Here is a 26068-nt window from a genome sequence, read left to right as displayed (position 1 = left end):
CGCACTGCAGAGCTCAGAGGATGGATGGCATCTTGCTTATTGCCACACGAGGAAGCCGTGAATCCAGTTTCAAATACGCCTTCATCAAACAAGAGCCACGCAGCGACCGCTGTCAGCACGTTAGCCAGAATTAGGATCCTTTTTCCTGCAGGATCAAAGTGCTCTCTTAGTGGTAGTCGACATCAAGGGAGCATGCGGGGTGAATTAAGGGTCCCACAGCCCTTTAGCAGGCCTGACTCGGAGCCAAGGGGCCAAAACATGACCATCTGTCTGTCTCTGCAGGGGGTCCGGACAGATTGGAGTAGACTTCTCAAACATGTCTCTGTCCTCTAACAGCTGGGCTTTGGAGGTCATGATCTGGTGAGGGGACAGTTTGTGTCGGCCATGTGCGTAAGATGCTGAGTCTGTCTTTACTTTACACGTGATCCAAATGTTGGAGGCATTACTACAAATCATCAAGCTGATAGACTGAAAGGTAATCAAAGACGTCTCTAGTAAATGTGTGAATTTAGCAAAAGATGCTTTCAGATAATTACAATGTGACAGTGACATGTTATCCTAGATCACACATAGAGAGGTCATCAGAAAAGCAGCAGTCACTTGTTGTATTTGATATACACATTTAAAAAAAATCTCCGTTTAACTCCCCATCCCACAGAAACATGTGCTGTAGGCGTAAACGCTCCTCTTCTGAGTCACACCGTGTTTCTGCCCTGTTTTTTTTTTTATACGAGACAACCATCTTTTTCCATCCAGATGTTCAGCCAATGAGAAGTCGTGCGGGTTTCCAGTGAAGGAAGGAGGCGGAGGAAGGAAGGAATGCTGCAGGATGCTTATTACTATGGCTGTCAAACCCAGTGGCGATTAGAATAAAACATCCTCTTTTTTTAATGCGAGATTTGCGAGGATGATGTGCACCATGTCCGCTGCAGCTGTGTCGGTGTGGCTCGGTACGGGTACGTATCGATTAAAACGGGTTAAAAGATCCGGGAGTGTTGCCTTTGACGCGGTTGAGGTTATCCGTGCTAGTTAGCTAGCTAGTTAGCATGCTGCTGTGTAGCTACTGTGCTCATTTTTTTTTCTTCCCCCAAGAGGCTGAGGAGGAGACACGGAAAAATGGCCAACAATAGTCATCTATACCGTTATACGGGTGGAGCTCCTAACGTGACACATTCAGCGTGTTTTTACATCTACAACGATGCATATAATACCGTTATACGTTGTGTTGTTATGTTTCTTAGTCATTCATTCAGCTTTAATTAACGTTACCTTTGAGAAAACAGCGTAGTTCCTCTTGCACAGGCCTGTGTTTGTATGCAGACCCGCAGGTGTGTTATGAATGCCTAATTGAGTAGCTAATGCTAGTTTAGTAGCTCAGGTTAATTACATGAGATGATAATAGTACAGTGCTCCACCTGTTACTGCTGTTTATCACTGGTATCGTTTTGTAGGCAATATGTTTACCTTCAGTTACCAGTTTATTAGGTACACGTAGATGAAACTAACTCCTACCTTCATAAAGGTTGTAATGCTAGAGTTGTGATGTAAGTTAGTCATAAGTGTAACATCCATTAACAATTATAAAATCAGCCTACTATCACTTTAGAAATATAGACTCATGTTTTAGCAAGTCTAAATTAGCAATTACTCTAATATTATTTATATTAGTTATTTTCTTTATTATTTTATTTATTAATCCATTATTTGTTTGGTCTATAAAATGTCAGAAGAATTGTAATTAATGGCCATTATAATTTCCCACAGCCCAAGAACATATATCCATGTCTTCTTTTATTTGACCAACAGTCCAAAACCAAAATATATTAAGTTTACTGTCATATAAGATAAAGAAAAACATCAAATCCTCGTACTCCATATTCTACATAACATACACCCAGAAAACATGAGTTCCTTCAGGCTTACCCTAACTTTTCTGTCTGCCACTGCTTTTTTATTAAGTTATTAACTCAGACTTAAATGTCTGAGCTTGGATGAGCTTGACTATGAAAACATTCATGAAAGAAGACTTTGTAGCACATCTGATGTACTAGACTGCGTTAAAAAACCCCACTTGTTCCATTCATGCTTTTATTCATTGATCCAATAGTTTACATTGTGCATGCCTGTGATGTCAAACACACCGCTTTTCATGAGAGAAATGTCCGTATGGAGCGATCCATGGGCTTGAGGCAGAGAACAGCCCAGTACAGAGACGGTGAGTGTGGGTGTGTGTGTGTGTGTGAGCAGTGGTGCACTTCATGTGTTGACCCGCTGTCCCCTCCCCCCCCCGTCATAACACAGTGACACGCTCAACTGGTTCCCCATTAATACTGGCTTTATTGTTTTCACTTGTCTGCCGTTCCACAGACTTGGCCCACTTACATTCGCCGTAACAGCAGTTTCCCAAATTTAAATTGTGTCTTAACCTTGTCCTTTGCTAGAAGTAGAATGTATCCTCAATCATTAACTAAATCTATATCTTCTGTTTAACATTAAGCTGGTACTTTATGGCACCGAGTCAACACTGCGGATGACAGAACGTCACAACAATCGCTTTGGACAAATGAGTGATTTACTTACCCTTAAAGAGCACTGGAAGACTGAGCTGGCTGTTCCATGTCCTTAACTACAGCCCTCTGCTTGTTGTGACACCGACTACTTTCACTTCCACGTCTGCGTTCAGAACGACGAGGCTCAAACTCATCCGTGGTGGAAAACCAAAGCTGCAGTCCAAACAGTAGCAATCCTTGTAGCCGGTGCTTCCCCGCTGAACACCAAAGAAGCACATGCATCCTCCTGACCCGCACAACACGCACATACAAAGCTGATTCGACAGAACTAAAGGAGAGCCCTCCCTTGCTTCTGCCTCGGCTAGCGGCCTCTTTTAGCTGGAGCCATTAGACGGACACGGGTGGTTTATTCTCTCTGCCTTTGCCAACGGCATTTTATGGCATCGCTCCTGAGACGTCAGCCAGTCCAGGGTCAACCCAGAGAAGCATAAAATCTGGTTAGGCATTTCCACCTCTACAGCCTGCCAGTGATCTATGAACAAATGTGTGTGTCAGGTTTTTATGATTACGTGTAGCTTGTTGTGTGTGTGTCAGCGTGCACTTGTCTGTCTTTTTCCTGCAGCGGGAGCCGACAGGTTAGTCTTGAGTGGACGGTCTGGCATTAACTTTAATTGGTGATGTATTATGTACTGTAGGAGCGCTGCAGTCCATCATCTCGAGAAGCTCTGGCAGAATGTCAGCGCGCCGCAAATAAGCAGATCTGATGCTATTAGCAGAGCCTCGGCGTAGCTTAGTTAGTGATCTTTACTCACGCCGGCTGCTGTCTGAATGGAAGTGACTGCATTCAAAGGCGAGAGCGAAACACAGATGAGGCCGGGCTAACACAAGGCCGCCAGGAGCGTGTGTTAGGCCCAAACGCTCGTTGTTGAATCAAAAGCTTTTATGTTAATAGGTCAAAACACATTTCAAATCCCAAAGGTCATTTCCTATTCCTCAGACCATTAGGTGAGACCAGTGCCATCTGGACTGCTTTGTTTTGTCATTCCACACATGTTTATACCACATCCAGTTGGTCTCTGAGCAGAACAGAATAGCCAGTCCTTGACCTGGACCAGGAGTGTGTGTGTGTGTGACCGTGGTGCTTTGTGCGGTGAAAGAACTGATGAGGCCCAACGGGGTCGGGTAATAGAAAACGAGCGAGCGCATTCAAGAGGGGGATTTGCAGATCGACTCAAGTCCTCACCGAGGGCGCCACTGGTGTGCTGAACCCTGAATGAGGTTTTTATTTATATAACCCAGGTCCTCGCGTCATGGGTGCAGGTATAGAAGGATTTAATCTGCTCTTAGAAGGAGATGTGGTGGGTATAATAACCTCAGGTCTAAGTAACACCACAATCAGCGGCCGCAAAATGCTATTGATTGCATCTCGCTGTGACGGAGCCCGTGGGGATATGTGACATATGGCCAGTTCAGCGTCTCTGTGTGTGGCCACAGATGTAGCCCAGTTCAACATGCACACCGTTTTATAACACTCCCTGCAGCTCATCAGCGCGTTTAGATTGCAGTTAGGCAATTTGTCCTCGCAGATGTGGACTTCCTTAATAATCTGCGGCTTACTGTGTCACCTAATCTTCTGTAACCCCTTTTGTGCACCCTAGTAATAGATAACGCTTTACAACCAAAGATCACATACTGACTTCCTCCTTCATGGACACGGATTAGAATGTAAATCCTGCTTTATTACTCTGTTCAGCGGAGACTCTCCTTGGAAATCAGCTTTGGTTCAAAGAGAGGGATCACAGCACGGTAGTAGAGAGAGACCCGCTGTATGTTATGATGCTGAAGATAGTTGTATAGGTTTGATGGATGCTAATGGGTGGATAAGGAAGGAGATAAACAACGGGGGAAAGCTGTGACATTTTGCTTGAGGGAGGACACACACACAGCTTTCGCACGCCTGGCTGCTTAATGCGTCTCGAGTTATGAGTCTGCAGGCGAAGGCAGTTCAAACTCTCGCTATTTCTCATCTCCCTCCTTCTTCTCTGCCTCCTTGTTCACTCTCATGGTGATTAAAAACGGAGTGCCCACCCACTGAGGAGAAAAAGAGAGAGAGACAGAAAGAGAGAGAGAAGAGAAAAACGCTGCGCAAAAAAATACTTAAAAGGGTGGATTAAGTTGGCAAGAGAAGAGGAAATAGTGAAAGGAAAAGATGCAAAGAGAAGGAGAGGGCTTTGCTAATCACCTCCAGCCTTGCATTGTGTAAACTCTTGTTAGCGGGCTGCCATTTTCTCAGCGAATATAGACTAAATGTTTGTGTTTGAAATGGAGTGGGTCTAAACAAAGAGCATAATGGAGACCGAGTGGGAGGAGGGCCTGGAAACAACTCTGCACAGTCTCATTGCTGCTAATTTTACCGCGGCTCCTTGGCCCTAAAATCCATTGTTTTGCTACAGCGGCTTATCATGTACAAAATCGTGGTTTTTATTAATTGGAGTTTACGCCTTCATGCTTGGCTGTTTCTGCTTCTGCATCTGCATTCAAGCAATGCAAGAAAAGCAGGAAAATCTATTATTGTGGGAGGTATCGATTCGCAACGCGTGAAGTAGGTTAGCAGGTGCATTGTAACAAATGTTTGCTTTATTAACGCCTTCTCTGCTTTTGTAATTAGTGCTGCTGGCAGGTCGTTAATGATAACCAAAACACAGAAAAAGTTCGAAAACGTTCTGCTTTCAGGAGCTAATGTCGTTTATGTCGTAATGTCTTTATTTTTCTTTTTAAATCTGTGTTTCAGTGGTCACTATCTTGTCACGATCCCACGCAGACCGTAACGTCTACCCATCTGCAGGAGTGCTGTTCGTCCATGTTCTGGAGAGAGAGCACTTCAAAGGAGAGTTTCCTCCCTACCCCAAATCAGGTAGAACACCGTGACGTCTAAACATCCTGCACTGATTACCTGAACGACCCAAACATTTGTACGGTTACGACGGTTGACGCAGTCGTCGTGTAAATGCAAGCAGCGCATTCTCCATTCATCATGTTTCACCAGCAGGAATAGAAGCTCAGCTGCTGTTGGCATCACATCCACGATTCAGCTAATGGCTCTAAATGCACGTGACTGAATTGGTTCTGGACCACAACAGATCATTGGGTCAACCCCGTCATTAAACGACTCTGTCCGCAGGTGATGCGAGCAGTGACCCGATCACCTTCAACACCAACCTAATGGGCTACCCCGACAGGCCAGGCTGGCTGCGCTACATCCAGAGGACCCAGCGCAGCGACGGAGTGCTCTACGGCTCCCCCACCGCACGGCATGTTGGCAAGCCCTCCATCATAGAGGTGGGTGGCTGGACCACTTTCAAAGAGGAGGGAAGGGAAGAGGAAGGCATTCCTGCTTCTGTTTAACATGGCAAGGCAGGAACATGAAAGCATTAAACTAAAAGAATTTAAATGGAAGATAGTATCACACATTTGTAGTCTTCACCAAAAGGCCCACATACAGGTAGTGGAGCAGTAACACATTTCAATTTATTTTACTGAACACAGCTAATGTGTATGCATTTAGTAGAAGCCTAGTCCAATGTTAGTCTTCAGAGTTAAATTCCATTATGTTTCCCCCCCCCCCCCCATAAACTACTGTAGAAATTATTTTCCCAGAAGGCTTAGCGTTCGCAGCGACGCACCCTCTTTACGGTGTCTCAGTTGGGCACACAGCCCAAGTAGTGTATCTCGCTCAGCCTTGTCCAAAGGGCGGCTGCCATATAAGCCGCACTGATCTGGGCTTAAACTTTCACCGCTGTGTGTTGCAGATTACTGCCTATAACAGACGCACTTTCGAGACGGCACGGCACAACTTGGTCATAAACATCATGGCCACAGAAGGTAAGAAGTGCCAGCGGAGGAGCTTAGAGCAAACAGACATCAGAATGTGAAACTTCCCTGATTAAATCCCGAGGGAGAAAACGCTGCCTTTGATTACTCTTGTCAACAAGAACATATTGTCTATAGATCTAACCATGTGTTCCATAAAGACAATTATCTATTTGTATATATATATACTATAAATACCTTAGATGGACTGAAAGATGTGTCACAGGTAGGCCATCATAAATCAGTATGATATGTTGTGGCTGTGTAAACACACAGTCCTGTGTTAGTACAGTAAGTTACGGTTATCAATTATTACGGCATATCTGCAGGAAGCAGCCGTTCCTTTGCATCCGAGTGACCTCACATCTTGTATGTTTGCACAACGAGGCTTGTTGACGAGTCACGGTACACGCAGTTCAGTGTGAACTGAATTGGCGGCACGCTCGGCAGATGTTCGCCGCGCTAACGTGACATCACTCTACCGTTTGCACGATGTCGTCTGCCATCTGTGCCCCAAAAAGGGAAACCAAGTCATGACAGAGCACAGCGAACAACAACCATGTAGTAAAGTATCAATGATGTCTTAGTCAGCAGGACACCACTGTAGCTGCCCCTCACGTCTTCTTCTTTCCCTCGTTCACCTTTTCTCTCTTCTTCCTCCCTCTGCACAGAGTTCCCTCTGCCCTACCAGGCGGAGTTCTACATCAAGAACATGAACGTGGAGGAGATGCTGGCCAGCGAGGTGCTGGGTGACTTCCTGGGAGCGGTGAAGAACATATGGCAGCCTGAGCGCCTCAACGCCATAAACATCACCTCGGCGCTGGACCGTGGCGGCCGTGTGCCTCTGCCCATCAACAACCTCAAGGAAGGGTGAGGATTCGGAAGGTTTGACTGGACCTGTATTGCAACGGTTGTAAACACACGGGGTGCCTTTCATACTGAGTGAAAGATGATCCAGTTACAGCTGAATCAGACTTTTTTATTTCAATGACTTAGATATAATTCCTCTGAATAACTCGCACACAATAAGCATTGAGGTTTAACAGCCTGAAAGATTCTCTCCGTCTTCGCCACTCTCTCGATCAAACAAATTGCTTATATTTTCAGCCCACTCACATCATGCTGACATTTTATTTAATTGGGGCCCCCGGGGATCCACAGTTCGCTGTGAATTAGATGAGTTCACTTGGCCGTCAGCGCTGACAGTTACTGTCAGTTGGTCTAGTTCAGAGGGGAATAGCCCACGTGAACGGCCATAAGTTGTGCATCAAAGATTCACGCTGACGTTCTGGAAGATGAAAGCATGCAGAACGGTCAGTGGAGGAGAAAACTCTTTGACTACAACGGCACAAACGTGTAAAATGATGGCTCCATCTTCTCTGCTCCTCTCTCATGCCTTGTGTTCCACTGCCTCCTCCTCTCCCTAGAGTGTACGTGATGGTTGGCGCGGATGTCCCCTTCTCGTCGTGCCTGCGGGAGGTGGAGAGCCCACATAACCAGCTGCGCTGCAGTCAGGAAATGGAGCCCGCCATCAGCTGTGACAAGAAGTTCAGGGCTCAGTTCGACATCGATTGGTGCAAGATCTCTCTGGTGAGGGTTGTCTTGTGCAGAGTTGCCTGAATTGAACATTGTTGCGGGCAACAGGTTGAACGCGTACGCCGCTCTTCAGCAATGTTTTTCACTGAACGCCGTCAACGCATAAACATCTTTTTCACAAATGCCGAATTAACTAATCGACTTATTTCTTCAGGTTGACATCAACAAAGTGGCCCCGGTGTACATTACCCGTCCCGACCCGGGAAACGGGATCCTGCCCGAATTTGGAGAATACAACCCCCCCTCCGAGACTCTGATGGGCCGGAACTACTTTTCAGATTTCCTAATCACACTGGCTGTTCCCTCCGCCGTGGCACTAGTCCTCTTCTTCATCCTCGGCTACACTATGTGCTGCCGACGGGAAGGGGTGTAAGTGTGCTTGGTCTTGTACCTTTTATGCAAATATTGCACCAGACACACCCCCCCCAAAAACAAATACATTTGAGGAAAGTACAGAAACTGTTACTAAAGTGTATGAGAACCGAATGGGAGACAGGATGGATAGTGCAGGATATTTAGATCATAATCTGGACTGGAATTGCAGCTTGTCATTACCATCTAGTTGTACGGGTCCATTTCTATTAAGTTCCTCATGAATATCTGTCACAGCTTTTTGTTAATTCCGTCACATTCATCTTGATGTTTTGAAGCATAGCCATGGCATCGATTGCCATTCATCCACGGTAAATCCTTTCATCATGCTCCATCATTTACAGGCTGGGAGAGACGTGCCCCCTCGTTCGCTCAATGTCCCCCCCCCCCCATCACATCACATCACCGTTTCCACTCTTGTCTTTACCCAACACTCCATTCACTTGTGTGTAGATGTCTCTTTAACTATTAATATTAGTATTTAATTCATCCATTTTGTTTTGTTTCTAGGGAAAAAAGAAACATGCAAACACCAGAGTAAGTGTTTTACCTCTCCTGTGTTTTTCTTTATTTTGGGTCTGTTTCTGTCCCCCCCCCCCCCCCCCTCTCTTTGGTTTGCAGTTTTGTCTTCTCTGTTGTCGGCTTTCTCATAACCATTCATGTGCTCATCTGTGTGTTGACATCCGTTCATCCAATGGGCTGCTCCAAAAACTCAATGGCCAGATGTAGGTTATTAATGCTGTAGCAGGGACAACTCCTTTAAAAACACATAAATCTCGAAGACTAAGAACTTATCTCACACTCTTAAGTCAGACGAAGTAAGGCAGTCAAAGCGATAGGTAAGGGTGGAGGTTACATTGCCGTTGTGCATGCATGAATTGAGTGCAGAGCTCACCACAGCTGATACAAGTTGATTGCACATTCAAATATTTGTAAGTGTGCTACAGGTGAGACAAAGTAACGCCACCGACCACGACAACACGGGCTACAATACATGTTGTCTTCACTGCCTCTGCCCTCTCCAGCATCCAGCTGGTTCACCACGGCTCCATCCAGAAGTCCAGCAAGGAGCTGCGGAGCATGTCTAAGAACCGGGAGATCTCCTGGCCCCTCTCCACCCTGCCCGTCTTCAACCCGGTGAGCGGCGAGGTGGTGCCGCCCATCCACCCAGACAACTACGAGACCACCAGCATGCCCCTCATGCAGACGCAGACGTGAGTTCAGAGATTATTTGGATGGAAGTGGAGGGAAACGCACGTGAGACAAGACATTCGTGTGCACATGCAATGCACACATGCTCATTAGCAGGCACGCAGACGTATGGCTTATAGGCGTCATTATAGAGGGGAAATGTAAGTAAATACAATAGCATTATTGTCTAAGCTTGTTTCCCAGTGCTTCTAACAGCACCATGTTTACAGCTAAAGCTGCAGCAAGCCAGTCAGTCCTTTAGAAAATAAATACGGAGACAGCTTAAGAGGTTCAAGCTGCCCCGTGATTTTTCCTAATGGGCTTGAAAACTTAGAAAAATGCTGCTAATATAAGTACAACACATGATACGAAAGGCTCTTGTAATGTATGTGAATGTCTGTTTACCATAATATCATTGTTGTTAATTTCAGGAATCTGCAAAACCAGATTACGATACCACAGCAGCGGCCATCAGGTTGGTACTCCCTTCAACATTTCTACAGTAGTCGAGCACACTGAATGTGTAGCGATGTGTTAAATGAAAAAATAGAGATATATAAATATAGATGCTCGATGTTTAAGCTATGAGTAGATATGATGGGGGTGTTCTGACATCCACGTTGAATAAGATGACTCTATACAGACAAGAATACATTTTGGAGACACAGTTATTTTTGCTGACCTGATCTATACATCTCTGTAAAAACACAAGCATGCAGACCTCATTCAATTGGACACAATTATTGGGAGCAAATCGTTTTGGTACGGCTCCAGCGAGAAGTCGGGCGTGAGAGCTTTACTTCTCGTCTAGTGGCGCCTCAACGCCTTCAATTCAGGAGTTGGCGCGTGATCGCCCTCCTGTGTGCATGGTGTTCAGCTGCATGACTGTTCCAAGCACTAACCTGCTGCTCTCTCTGTTCACTGCTAACAAAGGAGATAATTATGTCATGTCAACATTTCGAAGGCTGGAGGTAGGTGCTGCAGATAACTCATGCTGATTCATGAGGTTTTTTTATGAAGTTATTTCTGCTCTTCTTCTAAAAAAAAAGACTAAAAGCTTATCAATTCTTCAACGAGAGTACTCGCCAATAAGGTTTAATGTTATTTTTTTCATATTCATTGTAGGTAAATGGTATTCCTGAGGAGAGAAAGGTGGCCGAAGCATTGGATTTGTGACCAGAGACGACGGGTGTCGGAGCCGACTTTGATTTCATATCTATACCTTTGTTTTTTCTAACACTTGTGCCAATCTGCATGCCTCAGACGTGTCTTTACAAAGATTTACAGTTCATATGCATTTACACCTTGAAGAGTGAGTGTGAGATAATCAGAGCTTAGAGCTGATTATAAAAACAGAATATTTTGAATATTTGTAAATGTTTGAACTAGGTTTGGATTTCTACTTGCTTTGCACAATGAACCTCTTCGAGGAAAAGGGAGTTTTACATTAAAATGCTTTAGTTGTCATGTGTTATTAATGATATGTAATGGGTCACATGATAATAAATACTTTCAAAATAAATTATTTTCACCGTAAGTGTTTTTGTCCCAAAAGTAAAGAAGACACTTGTAATGTCTGAATGACATGAAAAGTATATTTTTGTCCAAAAAAAGCCATAAAAGCACATTTTATGAAGGTATTATTAACAATGTACAACAGAATAAAGGCATTTATAAATAGTATGGATACATTTCACATTTTTAAGACACCACAAAAAAGTTACATGTAACACATTTCAAAGAGGCCCTCCACAGGGGTATAAATAGTTGTTGCTTTTACACGACCAAAAAGATCCATTAAGGCCCGAAACAATTACCAAATTTAGAGCTGTCGATCAGTAATAGACAAGAAAACGGAGCAGTAAACTTCACATAACGGAAACTGCAACATGGAAATGCCATTTCATCAATACAATGAGGTGATGACTGGTTATAGAAATTACAAATTTACTTCGCTCTTATTCAGAGAACACAACCGAGGCTGCACATCATCAGATAAACGACAAGAAAGATGCGAAAAGCTGTAGACAAATGGTTACACTGTTAAGAAGAAATGAATTCTTTGTGTATTTCTTTTAAGCAGAAGCTACATAAATGTAAAAAAAAAACCGATTGACAAAGCAATCTTTTACTACCCCATGGTAAATGAAATAATTATTTCATAAGCGATGTAGCTCGGATCGTATAATATACATTTACCAAGTGACCGTGACAAAACCTTTACCTAATAAAAATGTGCTAAAGTACAGAAAGTATCTGCACCGGTGGCATCTCGTTAAACATCGTCTTTTACTGCAAAGATGAAAAGAAGATGCAGTTCTTAAAATGAAAGTGCTATTCCCTATTCGTCAGCTGACAAAATAAACAACATGTTCCTTTAAGTGACACTTCTACGTCCTCCCAGCGCATCACTTAGTAGTTGTTTTAAAAGTGGCTGCAGCCCTGATGCAAAGTGCCTCCAGGCTACATCACAGATGTCCTGTGTGTGGAAGCCACAGAGAGAAGCCGCACGTTCAAAGTCATTCAGTCTAAGAAAATGTGTGACAGCAGAGGGAGGGTGTATATTTAGCGGTTATTCCTATTGTACAATAATATGCGCAAGCTCCAGCAGAGCTAGTGAGGCGTGTTTTTTAAATGACCATGAAAGGAGGACTAAAAACACTGCTGAAGCATTGCTGTAGAAAATAAAAGTCTCTCGCTCTGTCATACAAATATACACGGACTACAAAGTGAGCGAGCAGGACAGACGAGTGTCAAGACTGTAAAGGCTCGACCTCCGCGATGCGTCGCTGAGGCAAGTGATCATCTATGAGCTGCTGGGATGGGTACAAAGTGATCCATGTAATACTTCCTTCACAAACAGCAGTCATGAGCGCAAAGTACAAAATTAAACAAAGCCCCAAAAAAACCAAAAAAAAAAACCTTGTATAAAATATAAGCTTAATTTAAATCATTAAATACTGTACATATCACATAGAATTTCAGAGCTACAGCAGGTGACCACGGTACCTTTCAGCACAAGGCAAACATTTCTAAAAATCACTCACAAAAATATGTCGAAGGATAATCCAACTTTTCAACAATTGCACTCCAAATATTCACTTCAGTCTCGACAGATTTGCGATCACCCAAGCAAGTTGTTGGTCCATATTTTGCATATTTAGATACCTACACTATTTTAAAGTCACCAGAAATACTGTACAAAAGACATTTCAATAGTAAAATGCAGCACAGTTGATTTTCTTTTTTTTTAAGATATCTGAATATGTAGATTATGGATCCCGAGTGAAAACACCTTCAACTTCTACTGCCATGTGGACGGAGTGTGTGCCTGCTGATCCCTTCCAGAGTGAGGTTATGACAGGAAGTTCTGCATGTGACAATAAACGTATTGTTTGGCTAAATAGAAGCAAAGCGGCAAATATTCACACAGCAAGCACGAGGTCTTAAAAATGAAAACCTCTTTTTTTTGTTTTACAGAAAATTCGCTGCTCTTCTACTGAATCCAGATAACGTAAATGTTTTTCGGCGTTTTGTTTTCTCTCTTGTAATTTTTGCCCTGAAAGGAGCAACCTCTTTTTTTGAGCATTTTTCTTTTATTCAGTGTGCGACTTTCACAGCAGTCAAATAGTACAGACTCTGCTCTGACGTGGGGCCAGCAGAGAGACACGGTCCTCCCACGGGTCCCCGTGTTGTCACTCAACACGGTCGAGGTCGTCTCCTGTGGCCCACCAGTAGGCTAAACCACCGGGCCCGCGTCTGGCTTGGATCCGCACCTAACCCTCAGCAAGGGGCTTGGCGAGTCTGCTGTGCCCCCAAACCCCACCCCCACCCCCATCGAGAGGTGTCCATCAGGCACCGGGTGTGGGCTGGCTGCCCTTGGCCAGCAGTAATACAACGAGACTGAGGAGCCCAACGGCCCCCAGTCTTTTCAGCAGGGCCACGCTGTCCTTGGGGATGACCACCTGGGCCAGATCATTGGTGATGAGGGAAATCTCATGAGCCACGCAAACAAAGATGAAGGTGCTGACCATGATGTTGAGTGAAGGGTTTCCTGGGATCAGGACCAAAATACCCTTGGTGTCTGCTGCCAGCCAGATGTGGTACTGGCATATGAACAGCTGGGGGAGACAAAGCATATTCAACAGTGTGAATATAATATGTGGTCGCCTGCAGGGAGCTACAGAACATAAGACACGGAGCTGCGAAGGACTAGTTTTTTTATTAGTGTTGCTTCCATCCACATTTTATTACTGTGACCTTATCTTAGCTGAATTACTAATGTCTCTTATTGTTTTATGGTACCCTTTGCAAAGCCCTTTGTAACAGATTGTTATGTAGGACTACATAAAGTCCTACATGTAATATATGATCACAGCTTTACAGCCAGGTCGTGTCTTACCTCCAAGGAGATCTTTCCAAACCATGCAAAGAATGAGCTATACACAGAGCGGGCGTAGCCGGGAATGTTCCTGATGAGAATGAAGGCCAGAATCTGAGGACAAGAGAGAGATTCTTATCATTTGAAGTAGTGGGCTGAAGTCAAGGAGTCATTAACACTCAAGTTAGAGTGACAGAAAGTCACTATAGTAATAATACATTTATTACTATTAAGTAATTGTAAAATGGGGGGGGGAATGAGCTGTTGTTAATGATCTATTGCACTACTCAGGAGTTTTCTGGTGGGGACTGGCTTTATGTAATGCCAGTACTATTTTCATCAACAAAGAAAGGCAACTCCCTTGTTGTTACAGTCATTGTATCCTGTCATGTGACTAAGATAATGACATCTCAAGGCAAATTAAAAAAAGAAATTCCACTGGGCATCAACTGCAAAACAACAGCAGACATGTTTTCTGTAAAACCACACCAGAACGAAAGAGAGGAAGAAAGGAGGAAAAACAAAAAAAAACAGTTCAAAAAAATAATACCTGGACGACAGAGATGTAAGGATGCATCTCGTTGCACTCTGTTTTGGTTTTGCAGCTGCTGGCCCATATTGAGTAGGTCTGGAGACACGGGGAAAAGGATCATTTAGCACGTTTTCAATCAAGAGCTGCAACAAAGACAAGGAGGTGGATCATTTAGATTAGACCTGGAGCAAAACAGATGTGCTATTTACGGGATTCAGATCATTAATACAGCACCAAACCGTAATTTGCTGTGTAAAGATGTAGTGGAGTAATGTGTACTTGAGCAGAGAATGAAGTCGCTCACCGTCCGTGTGTGTCGTTATCCGACCTTCTCCTTGTTTTGTTGACATAGCCGAGTTGGCCGCGCGTGTTTTTAGTTAATGTTCGTGCACGTTAGCGTACCCCACTGGCTAGCTCAACGCGGCCGCTCTGCACTGCTCTCATACGGCGGTTACAGCCGATAACATCGTTGTGGAATCGTAGCACCCACCCTCCAGTTTCCCCGTCAGGTAAACACTGTTAGCACTTTTACCCTAGTTAGCACTGTTAGCTGCGAGCCGCTGGCTCAACCGTCGCCATGTTAAGAGGCAATAAAAATCCTCCCAATATTGTATATAGTACCTTTAATGTAATCCTGCTGCCCCAGTGCTACACAGTATAACATGAACTTTACTGAGTTCATGTTACATTCTGAAGAACTTTCTCAACACATACCTAAAACCATTAAGAGCAGGTAATTGTGTTCGTCAAGGCCAGGTGTGACATGCATGTACAGTAAGTAGCTGCTTTTGTCAGTATACATTTTGTTCATTTAGTAAAATAAGATTTGGAAAAAGGACCTGAAAGATGACCGCAATCTAAAATAATAAGTCTAAAGGCCAGTACTGGCAGAAACCCAAGTGTGAAGAGTCTTACTATGAAGGAGACGACAGAGAGGAAGAGGAGCAGGTTGGAAATCTTGGCAGAGAAGAGCGCCTCTCCTTTGCCCTCCGACAGCACCTGGCACTTCTGAAGCACCAGATAGAGGAAGGCAAATAACATGCCGTGTATCACCACCTGCAAAAGAGCCATCACCACATTAAAACAATTGATACACAGTGTGGAAAATGTGGTCCCACTTAAAAGGCTTCTGATGTAATCTGCATTGACACATTATTCAAAATGTGATATGTCGCCAAGAACGAGTACTAAAATGGGGCACAGCTGGAGTGAAACACATTTGACTTACAAATCGGTCCAGCTTCCATCTGAACCACCACTCGTGGATGCTTCCGTTCAGCTCAAAGAGCGCAGAGATGGGCCAAACAGAGAAGATCCGCTCAAACAAACCCTGGAGTAAAAACACAAAGACATGAAGACTAAATAAGCACGTCTAGGGAGCAAACTATGCATTTGAGTAAAAACTATGACAGAAGTTGCATAATGCATATTTGGCCATTTTGCTTCATTCGGGCTAAAAATGGTGGGATTAAAATATTGAAAATTCACTCACCTGTGAAAAGGCAAAAATACAGATTAACAGCAGGAGGCCCAGTATCTTCAACAAGATCCCAATGTGCCACAAGCCACTACCTGTACAGAAAACAAGACCGCCATTGGTGAAGAGGTTTTTCTAAATGCAACACTGCTGCTAACATTCATGTATGACAGGTATCACAATTATTGTGTAGAACTAATCTCGTATATTGATTCACATGGTCCAGGACTTCTTCCAAGGGTATGGCGCATGGGAGTGACACCTACCGTTGGCCTTCTTCTGAAGGATCTGAGGCCACATGGCCAGCATGGTGTAGATGACGACAAACCAGAAGGTGACCAACGGGACAAAGTAATAGAACTGGTAGGGTCTGTCCATTACTACACACAGCACCAACACCAGGAAGTTTAGACGGAAAAGTACCTGGAGTGAAACGAACACGAAAACAGAAACATACACAGATCAATCAATAACAGCGCAGCACACTGATAACAGTCCAAACTAAATACATGTATTTGTTTTGTATTAATACTATGAAGGTGTTTCATTCTAAAGTACAACAATATTAGTAACTGTAGTCAAACTTCTGAAAAATTATTAGAAAGCTTTTTCAACCTTTAAAAGGGAATCGCTCAGATGTTTTGAAGGGAGGTTGTATGAGATACTTATCCATAGTCATCGTATTACTTAGAGTAGATGCAGTACCGGCTCTGAAGTTATGCAATGTACTGCTGAGGACAGGGACAGCAGCAAAATGTACCAATATCTGTTTAAGTATACGCTATATTTACAATATTTTCACATTGCTTTGCTGTCCGCAGACTTCGAAGACTGTATGATAGAGAGACACAGAGAGACAGAAAGATAGAGAGAGAGACAGAGTGAGTGAGTGAGACAGGCAGACGGTATAACAATGGCTTTGACTGAATATCTCCAAGTCGTGTGTGTGTGTGTGCGTGTGTAGAGAGAGAGACAGACCGAGAGAGCCTGCATGCGTGCGTGTAACTGGTTGCCATGGTGAGGACGCACTTGGTTGGAGAAGCAGACTGATTAAGAAACGTTACAGTAAACAGTGATTTTGAACAAAATTCCTGCCTCCTTTTAACAAAAAGCAGGAGTCTGAGTGCCAAAATATGGATACCGTGAGAAAGATAAGACTCTGCCAAACGCGGTAATGTGGAGTCTAATGGAGCAGTTGGTTGGAGTTCATGTCGCTCTGCGGCTCTTTGAGCCAAATGTGTAAGTCTGTGGGATTCCACAGTCATTTGTCTACGACAAGGACAAGATTAGCTACTTTTAAATCCAAACATTATGCATGAAGAGTGAAAATTGTGGAGTCAATGGCAAAAGACAAATATTTTTTTCACAAGAATCTCAAGCTCCTCTTCACCCTAGCGGCGCCATCACGCACTCTAAGCTGCGCAATACGCACCCATTATAAAGTCAGAAACAGACCCAAATTTTCCTGAAACTTAATCTGTGACTTCATGAAAACTGTGCTAGCTATCAAAATGTCCATTTGGCTCAATAAAGTCCAGCGTTTTGTCTACGTTTTAAACTTTGAATAATTTTTCTACGTTAAAGTATGGGTCGTCAATATGGACCCAAAGTTAAGTGTTTGGAGAAATTTTGCTCCGTTTTTCAGGATTTTCGGGAAAACCGCTGGAAGAATCTCTTATAAAAGTCATAGCACACCATTCCCGATCAGGCCGCACATTGTGGTGTACTTTTTAAGCAGGTGTTGGCAACGCTGTGTGAGGAGAAGCACGGCAAACTTTTCTGGATAATAAAGACCACAAGATTACAGTCGGTGTGCTTTGGCACTGCCTTTGTGCCACAAAGCCACACTGAACTACGCCTATAAGAATAAGTAATAGGTTTACTAAGATAAACAGGGATTGCATATCCTGGTTAAAGTATAACCGACTGTATCCTCACCTGGCACACTCTATACAGTCCAAAGTCTCCTTTAAGCCAGAAAAAGGAAAAGTGTCCATAGCCGGTCTGAAAGAGGTACGCTGCCACCAGCACCCGCACGTGCATGTACACTGGAATGAACTGAAAGACAGGAAAAAAACATCACATATAAATGTACAGTGCTTCAAAGCCGGTTACTCTCAAATGTATGTGTGATGACATAATTACTGTGGCACTCACAGCGCTGGCTCCAGATATGTGATAGATGAGGATGACCAACTGCATCCAGCCTTTCCACTCGTCTGTTTGCTCACGGTTGAGTAATTTGGTCTGTTTGAAAAAAGACAAGAACGTATTGAATTAGAAGACAGATATTAAATCATCCTTACTGTATGTTTTCCTACCTTAAAAACTCACGGACGCCTTTCTTATGTTTTTACAAACAGTTAAAAGGTTTGGTAAACTCAGGGGTTGTAGGGAAAATGTATAACAATCAATCTGGATCAATCATAACAGAGGGAACAATTAGACTAGACAGACATCCATGAATCCACCGAACTGGTCTAAGCTCACCATACCTTTAAACTACATTCACACAGCTGATGGATACATTTGTCTTGTAGACAGATACAAATGAAAAATTACATATAACATCTTTTTTTCAACACCAAGTTAGAATGCACTTGATTTAATGTTATGTTGATGTGAGACTGTGTTGTTCTGTAAGTATGCTTCCCCAAAATAAAAGAAATATTGCGTTCAACAGTGCCATCTCACCTCCTTGGTGTTCTCATTGTAGAACACTCCCAGGACAAACATATAGATAAGAGGGATGAAGAACGTGGAGTGAGTGTAGAACTTCTGCTCCTTCATGAACACGTCCGCTCTGTCACAAAGGTAGAAATAGCTCATGATGATGCCCATCCTGCAGAGGGCCTGGAACGGCGCCTTTGGACCCAGAGGGGCAGCGGCGGTCGCCGGCTTCTTCTCCTCGAGGCTCTCTGCGTCTGGAGGCACAGGTCGGCGGTGGCGGTTTTTGCCGAGGACATGGAAGACCAGGAGGACCACGCCCGAGCCCAGGAAGAAACATAACGACAGCTTCTGCAGGAGGTTCGGGGGTGGCAACGTTTGGCAGCAGGAGCCGTCGATGGGCCTCAGTAGCTTGTTGCACAGAGAGTTCATGAGGACCATGGCTCCCTAACAGGAGGATCACACAGGGTGGTAGTGGTGAGTGAGGTAAAGTCATCCTTTACTACCAACAACACTATAAATAATATACTCTACTACAAGTCAAATGAACGTAAGGTAACTCAAGTAAATAATAGGCTGCAGAATGGCCCCTGTCCCCGTTTTATATTATTGGATGGGTATTATAGATACATTCATGTGTAAGAAGCATTGTATTGTTGTAGTTAGTCGTCAAGGTGAAGCTAACTTAACTGCTTTATATACTGCTTGGTGGTTTGGTTGTTAGACTGCGGGCTGAAAGGTTTTGACTACATTGACTACAAATACATTCAACTGACAAAGAACCAGAAGAACCTGAACAAAAATTTGAATACCAGGCGGTTATTTCACAAATACACAATACTACTACATTTAATGAACTACCAGAAAACATGCTATATTGTGATATATATCGTTGTGATGTGAAAAGATATATAGTCATGGCAGATTTAGGACTTGTCACCTCGCTCTAATTCAAAATCCTGCATTCAAAATTCTACTTAAAAGTAAAAAAGTATTAGCATCATAATATACTCAAACTATCAAAAGTGAAAGTACCTATTTGCAAAATGTCCCATTTCAGTATTTCCGCTTATTGTACTTATGCGTTTGTAGTACTGTTACTACAACTGTCAAGATATTTTTTACACATGTAGAGGAACACCTTCTCCACTGTCACAACGCATTTGGAATCGATCAATCTGAGCTTGCATTATGAAATGACTTGAGTTTGGGTGCATCATCCCCCATTCGTTGTGCTTTGTTCTACTCCCGGTAGGGACATCTCAAAAACTAAAAGCACTTTGGGAGGTCTTCCCTCTAGCCAGTGTTGTAGTCAAGACCAACTAAACAGAGACCACGTCATGACCAAGAGTATATCAAGACCAAGACAAGACCAAGACCTTGAGGGGTTGAGACCAAGTCAATACCAAGACCAAGGCAAAGCAAGACTGAGTCAAGACCAAGATTGCGAGACGAGACGAGACGATCAAGACTGATCTCGAGTACATCAACACTACCTCTAGTCTAGATGAACAGATTTGAGTAATAATGCAAGGACTGCGCTGCTACAAGAGCTGAAACCAAACCATTGAACAGAACAATCTAAAAGCCACCAAATAACCTTAAATGAACAGAAATCCTGCCTACCACATTCCTGGTGCTCTCGGGCAGGTGCAAGCCGTCGTCCGACTGGGCGATCGTTTCCAGTGCAGCCTGGCGGGACGCGGCCAACAGCTTGACCCGGGACCTGCCGCTGCGCTTGCTGCCGTTGAGCACGTCCACCGCCGCTTCGTTGTACAGCTCCAGCTGTTGATTGGTGATCATCTTCCTGTTCTCACTCAACACCGCCTCATTAACTGGGTCTAGACAGACAGAGGTGTGATGGCGATTTGTGCAGCGTGAAGAGGAAGAGAGATTTGGTTTAGAGGGTGCATGTACGAGACGTTGACATTCACAAAATTAACTTTTTGGTCAAAAATACTACTTAGCGATGACACTGCAGCACCTGAAATACCCTGAAGCACCAAACCACTATATCTGCGTAAACAATGCTTTGAACCATGGAGTCGTATTTATGGTAATGCAGGTTGACATGAAAGCAGTGATCATATCAGAAACGTGTCACTGTGGTGGAGGGGATAAGCAGCTTGAAGCTCAGTTTACCTTGCAGGACCCAATAGACCTCTGCATGGTCAGCCAGCTTCTCCAGGTGAGCAGCAATGGCTGTCAGGTTGACTTTGTACTGCTGCAGCGTCTCGCTGCTGCCACTGTGCAACTTGATGGACCACTGAGGAAAATGGATTCATGGATGAGATTAAGATTGACAGAACTCAGCCACCACCTTGTTGTGAAATGGGCAAGCATTGCCAAACACTCATTTATACAGCTTACTGTTGCAGCACCAAGGATGATAACATCTGGCTTTGCTGAACCTTCCTGCAACCCATGAGAGAAGTTACAATCAGTAAAGTGTCTTAACCACAAGACAATGTCAGGTTTATGAAACGTCCTCTATTACTAATGGTCCTTACTTGAACTTAACGTTTATACTCACGTTTGTCCATGATATCAAGCGCTCCTTCATGGAATTATTTGCCTCTGGATACCACAGAAAGTCCTACACACAAAGAGTACGTAGATGTTTTATCAGGGAATGCTTTTACAGACTGAGAAAAGGAGATAAAAACACATCCATAAATAGCTCACCACATTGACAGAGGAACTCTCCACATCAAAGGAAATGTCCTCGTGCTTCAGACATTACATGTGAACGGACAGAGAGAAAGTCTGTTAGGCAAATAGCGTTCCTCTTTTTTCCCTACTTGAGATCAGACCATAAATAGTTACAGCGGCTGAATGATTGCAGTGCATCCCAGTGCTGCATTTTTTGATATTATGTTGTATTTTTGGTTAAAGTACATTTTCTCAATGCTACCTATTTCAGGGTTTCCTGCAGGTGCAGATATTCAATGAAATCACATCTATATAGATGTGTAGTGTGAAGGAAAGACTGTTTCGGGTAAATGGAGGAATATATTTTTTATGTCTGCACTTGACTTGTACACAGGTGTGCTTCACATGTATAGATCTTTATGCCATACATCATAAACTCTTGCCACCTCTGCTGAACAATTTCTAAAGACAAACCCTGGGTTTACCCATTGTGTCTTCTCATAATTACCTTGTTTCCATCTTCTCTTCGCTCTGGGTCGATAATTTTGACAAAGGAGTAAAAGAGCTGCCTGATTCGTGAATCACCGACAAAGGCCACTCGCTTTTCAGCAAGGCAGGTTTTGGCTTCACTGTAGGACAAAAATGACAGTGAGGAACCTGCAAACTGTAAATCCCAACAACTGCAGATAACAACCAATCATGTGTTGGGTGGGTCACTGCATGTTCTAACCTCATTACAAGCAGGTTTTATCACTCCTGCACCCTTACAGACACGCATAGACAGACACACCCAATGTATAACGTCTACATTGTTGTTTGTCTTAAACATACTATACATACCGTGGCATTGCACAGTTACTCACATGCTTTTGTATTTGTGCATCATGCAGCCGTACGGCTGCCATACGTTCTCTCCCAAGTAACGTCCTCTGGACAGCAGCCGTTCACATGAGTCTCCGCCTGGAGGCAAGACACAGAAACCCCCCCCCCAGTAAGACCAAACAAGAAAAGACACTGCTCCTGTTTTCACACATAGCTTCTCTGTGACTGAAACCTGCCGTCTCAATGGCACCCTTGCTTTTCATTCAGTGCTGTCAAAAGACTAGTATACAATACAGGGCTTTGCTCGGAGCCATAGTACAACATAAAGCCATCAGCAATTCAAGCTCAACCTTGAATCTCTTCAGCTATTCATTTGTGTGCAAAATGAATGGAGCCATCAGCAACTGAGTCAATCCATAGAAACATTAAGGGTCTGCGGGCTGACAAGGCAGCTGCTCTGTGTGCACACACAGAGGTCTGTGGATCCTTTTCATGAACAAAGTCCACTCTAAGATGGGCGTTGTGGATAACATTCTGATATTTAATAATAATTAAACTCTGGGATTTGTGCCATCGCTGTCGTCAATATTTAAGGGTGTGGGACAAGATAAATGAGATCCAGCCTGTTGACAATGTGCGTCTTTGATCAATGCAGCTGCAGTAACTAATCTTTAAACGACGAGCCAAAGCAAACTTATCAAAGACCCGAGACAGGAAGCAGGCTGCTACGATGCTGTTCAAAACTACTAAAGTTTGTTAGTGTTACTACACCAAATTACTGCCGCGCTGTACTGATAATCTAGCATGCAATTTACTTGCCAATTAAATAGCAACTTATTAGAGACTACTTAAAAACGTCTTTATGTCAGCTGCTCGCTGCATCAACCTACACCGTACATAACCAAGCGTGTCCTGACAGGAGCATATCAACACAGCTACATGCAGTGTTAGCTTTGCTCAGCTAAGCTAAGCCACACAAAGCCGATTTAAGTTCGTGCAGTTAGGGTAACCGTCGGGGGAATTGTGTCAATATATGCAACCACCTATTTACATTGTCTAAAGCGTGCAACCCGTGACGTTATGTCTCACATTTTAAAAGTAAACACCGGATAACGGCAGTGTACCGACCCGCAAAGTGAAGCACTCGCGGACACAAACAAGCTAGCTGTAGCTAGCTAGCATTAGCTAGTAGCTGGTTGCTCTGGCGTTAGCTGCGCCAACAGTAAACTTCAATACAAAGGGAGACCACTTACCGCCATAGTACCGCGAAGCTGTGTGAAACACCAGGAGTAAAATGACGACTACCAGCGATATCAGTTTGGCGTTTTTGATGGTGAAATGATGGTTTATTTCTCGTTTGCCCAGGCTATAGGCCAGGACCGCCATCTTTGCTCCTCCATGACAACAAGCACCTGTGCGGTCTAACAGCGGCGCTCCTCCCTGTGCGCCATCCGCCGGTTCTGCCTTTTGCGACACCGCCTCCTGCTTCTCCATCACCGCTGGTCGAAGCAGGTGCAGAACAAAAATAAGTAGAAATATATAAAATAGAGTGTCCCAGTTCACGGACCGGTGTAAAAAGTTCGGTACCGTCAAGCAAGAGTTTGAAAACGAAACTCGAAGAGTTGCGTAATTACGCACCGAGAGTTGTGTGAATCTTCTGTACGAGCGCAAACAAAGTAGTGTCAGTCTGTAGAGACGTACAGTATCTCCGACGGGTTAGGAGAACACAGATGGAATGTAGTTTTGCGAGTCTTTCTATTGACTAAAGTAAGTATCAGGTAACTTGCTGTACCTGTTTGGAGCTGAAAGAGCAGGGTGAGGTACATCAGCTGCGTGTTTACTCTCCGATCAAAGTGTAGCTACATCTTGTGTAGCTGAATATTTTTGCTGTTTCTGATTGTGGCTCAGGATTTACTCTATTAGTACTTTTTAGTGTTTTAATGACCGTTTTTAATGTTTCAATCAATGTTCGTAATTGTTTTTAAATCTCATTTTCTTTTGCCTTATGTTTTGATGTTTTTAATGGTTTTATGTAAAGCACTTTGAATTACCTTGTTGTTGAAATGTGCTATACAAATAAACTTGCCTAGCCTTGCCTATCATGCACTGACTTCCAGGAGAGTGATTTCTTTTAACTCCCCTGAATAAAGAAAAACATCTGATGGCTTGAGTTTAAAAATTGCAGTATTTTTCTAACTATTTATGGAAAGTGATCAACGTCAGGCCCATGTTGGAGTGGAGGGGGAGCTGTGCCAAGTATTTATACTATCAGCTCCTGCTGTCCACCGATAAAGTTCATATGAAACACTGGTTATTGTGTTTGAATGACGTGCTGAATAATGTGCTTACATTTTTGTAATCCACAGAGGTACTTGCACTCATTTTTCCATTACAATCTGTGTAACCTTTCACATTCTATTTCCACACTTGGGTCTCAAATGACTTTTCAGGGTCTACATGCTGTGCAATCAGTGGTTATTAAACACTCAACAGTTATCTGTAATCTGCCACTCTGCACTCTCCTGTCACATGTTTTAAAAATTATAAGCTGCTTGACTTGTATTTCTTCTCCTTCACCTGCTTGACTTGTATTTCTTCTCCTTCACCTGCTTGACTTATATTTCTTCATCAGACAAAGGCCACATGTATGTGTACATAAGATAATATATATCGATTGCCAAAACGCAAAACCTCCTATCTGCCTATTTTCTGATTGGCGTATTTCACTTTGGATGATGAGTACAAGGAAGGCTGCTCATATTCAGTCTGTCTGCAAGATTTTCCCGCCCTTCATTGTGAAAGAAAACGAGAAGTTCTTTTTTGTTTTCTCAACAAAGTACATTTTTCAGATAGGAGGTTTTGCGTTTTGGCCATCGATATATAATTACCACTCTACTGTGCAAACCTGGTACAAACATATAGTAAGCATCTGTAGAAGAGTGGGGATGTCCAAGCAAGTCTGTAGGGCACCTGCTCAGTAATACTGTAAATCAGCAGGTCTGGACTGAGTCAGAGGGGGAGTTAAAGGAGTACTCAGATCCTTTATTTAAATAAAGGTATAGTCATACTGCAGTGTAGAAAACTGCATTCAAAATGTTACTTAAGAAAGCCAAATGTACTTAAAGTATAGTGAATGCTCCTATGTATTCTGCATGATGTTATTTAATTATGATTACTGATTCATTTTCATGTAAGCACGACTTGAATGTTGTATTTGGTCAAGAAAAAGTCAATAGTGACTACAATCATACTGTTCAGCAAGGTTGGATTACTAACTGGGCAAAGAGGACATCTGCCCTAGACCCCCTGCAGCCCCAGGTTCACTGTGTGCCAATGGGTTGTATGTAATTGGATTAACTTCAAATTAATAATGCATTACCTAATAATTGTGACCCTGTCTTGAAGAGTTCACCTGTGTTAAAGTATATTTTTTATTAAAATTATTTCAGTCTATTCTAAATAAAGAGAAAACCTTCAACCAGTTGTTCTGGTATAGCGTTGGCAATCATATGTCAAAAGAAAAAATTGAACCGGCTTACAGATCTAGCTCCACCAATATAAGCAACATACTGTAACGAAACAGACCAAGTGAAACATTATCTGAGATGTTAACAGTTCAATAATCATGAAGACAAAACAATACTGGAGACTTTGAATTTACCTTGGCTCCTCGGTTGATCTCCACATGGAATATACTCAGAAGGATGAACTGAAGCTGTTGTGTCCAAAGTCACGTTCAGGAGCAGTCTGTCACTCTTGCCACTCAAAAATGACTTTTAGGCAATGAACAGTTTGATTAATAAAAAATATTCTATCGTCATTACAGACACATTACCCTACAATAGACAGTACGATGTAGATGGATTGTGATTCACTGAACTTGTATAGAGAAGCATATTTCCACCACTTCACAGAAAATACTGTCATGCTGATAAATTACATTAATCTGCTGTTATTGTTAATTGATGGCATTAACTGTTAATTTACGGCATTGACTG

The 26068-nt window shown here is 43.2% G+C and overlaps 2 protein-coding genes across 4 annotated transcripts; one reads left to right on the top strand and one right to left on the bottom strand.

Annotated features, from left to right (window-relative positions):
* The first annotated feature begins 815 nt into the window (after positions 1-815).
* On the top strand, positions 816-11052 carry sgce (sarcoglycan, epsilon). Of its 3 annotated transcripts, none has more exons than XM_079175667.1 (11): positions 816-950; positions 5302-5424; positions 5692-5849; positions 6320-6392; positions 7052-7250; positions 7808-7970; positions 8131-8345; positions 8859-8885; positions 9374-9562; positions 9971-10014; positions 10665-11052. In XM_079175667.1, the coding sequence occupies exons 1-11, from the start codon at positions 908-910 to the stop codon at positions 10679-10681; spliced, it is 1251 nt and encodes a 416-aa protein (XP_079031793.1). In that variant the 5' UTR covers positions 816-907; the 3' UTR covers positions 10682-11052. The 3 variants fall into 3 exon arrangements, with proteins under 3 accessions (XP_079031793.1, XP_079031792.1, XP_079031794.1); XM_079175666.1 differs by having other exon boundaries at positions 816-956; XM_079175668.1 differs by lacking the exon at positions 8859-8885 and having other exon boundaries at positions 816-956.
* A 74-nt stretch (positions 11053-11126) lies between these two features.
* casd1 (CAS1 domain containing 1) lies at positions 11127-23730 on the bottom strand. Its single transcript, XM_079175717.1, has 18 exons — positions 23324-23730; positions 22112-22208; positions 21757-21877; positions 21282-21326; positions 21130-21192; positions 20967-21011; positions 20739-20862; positions 20223-20437; positions 18624-19043; positions 18087-18176; positions 17868-17987; positions 16196-16352; positions 15945-16024; positions 15681-15782; positions 15368-15508; positions 14471-14548; positions 13942-14034; positions 11127-13660 (listed from the first exon to the last, which is right to left on the bottom strand). The coding sequence occupies exons 1-18, from the start codon at positions 23562-23564 to the stop codon at positions 13391-13393; spliced, it is 2502 nt and encodes an 833-aa protein (XP_079031843.1). The 5' UTR covers positions 23565-23730; the 3' UTR covers positions 11127-13390.
* Between the last annotated feature and the right edge of the window lie 2338 nt (positions 23731-26068).

The sequence above is a fragment of the Pholis gunnellus genome (genome assembly GCF_910591455.1).
Source record: "Pholis gunnellus genome assembly, chromosome: 16".
NCBI lineage: Eukaryota > Metazoa > Chordata > Actinopteri > Perciformes > Pholidae > Pholis > Pholis gunnellus.
This window is presented reverse-complemented; position numbering and strand designations above follow the sequence as displayed.

What these genes read in the sequence shown, in the direction of transcription:
- sgce (XM_079175666.1), top strand. Translation starts at nt 908, where the DNA reads ATGATGTGCACCATGTCCGCTGCAGCTGTGTCGGTGTGGCTCGGTACG. An exon ending in GCAAGCCCTCCATCATAGAG is followed by an intron (nt 5,850 to 6,319) that starts GTGGGTGGCTGG and finishes TGTGTGTTGCAG; the next exon opens with ATTACTGCCTATAACAGACG. An exon ending in ATCAACAACCTCAAGGAAGG is followed by an intron (nt 7,251 to 7,807) that starts GTGAGGATTCGG and finishes TCCTCTCCCTAG; the next exon opens with AGTGTACGTGATGGTTGGCG.
- casd1 (XM_079175717.1), bottom strand. Translation starts at nt 23,564, where the DNA reads ATGGAGAAGCAGGAGGCGGTGTCGCAAAAGGCAGAACCGGCGGATGGC. An exon ending in GAAGAGAAGATGGAAACAAG is followed by an intron (nt 21,327 to 21,756) that starts GTAATTATGAGA and finishes TAATGTCTGAAG; the next exon opens with CACGAGGACATTTCCTTTGA. An exon ending in TCTCTGTCGTCTCCTTCATA is followed by an intron (nt 14,549 to 15,367) that starts GTAAGACTCTTC and finishes CCGTGTCTCCAG; the next exon opens with ACCTACTCAATATGGGCCAG.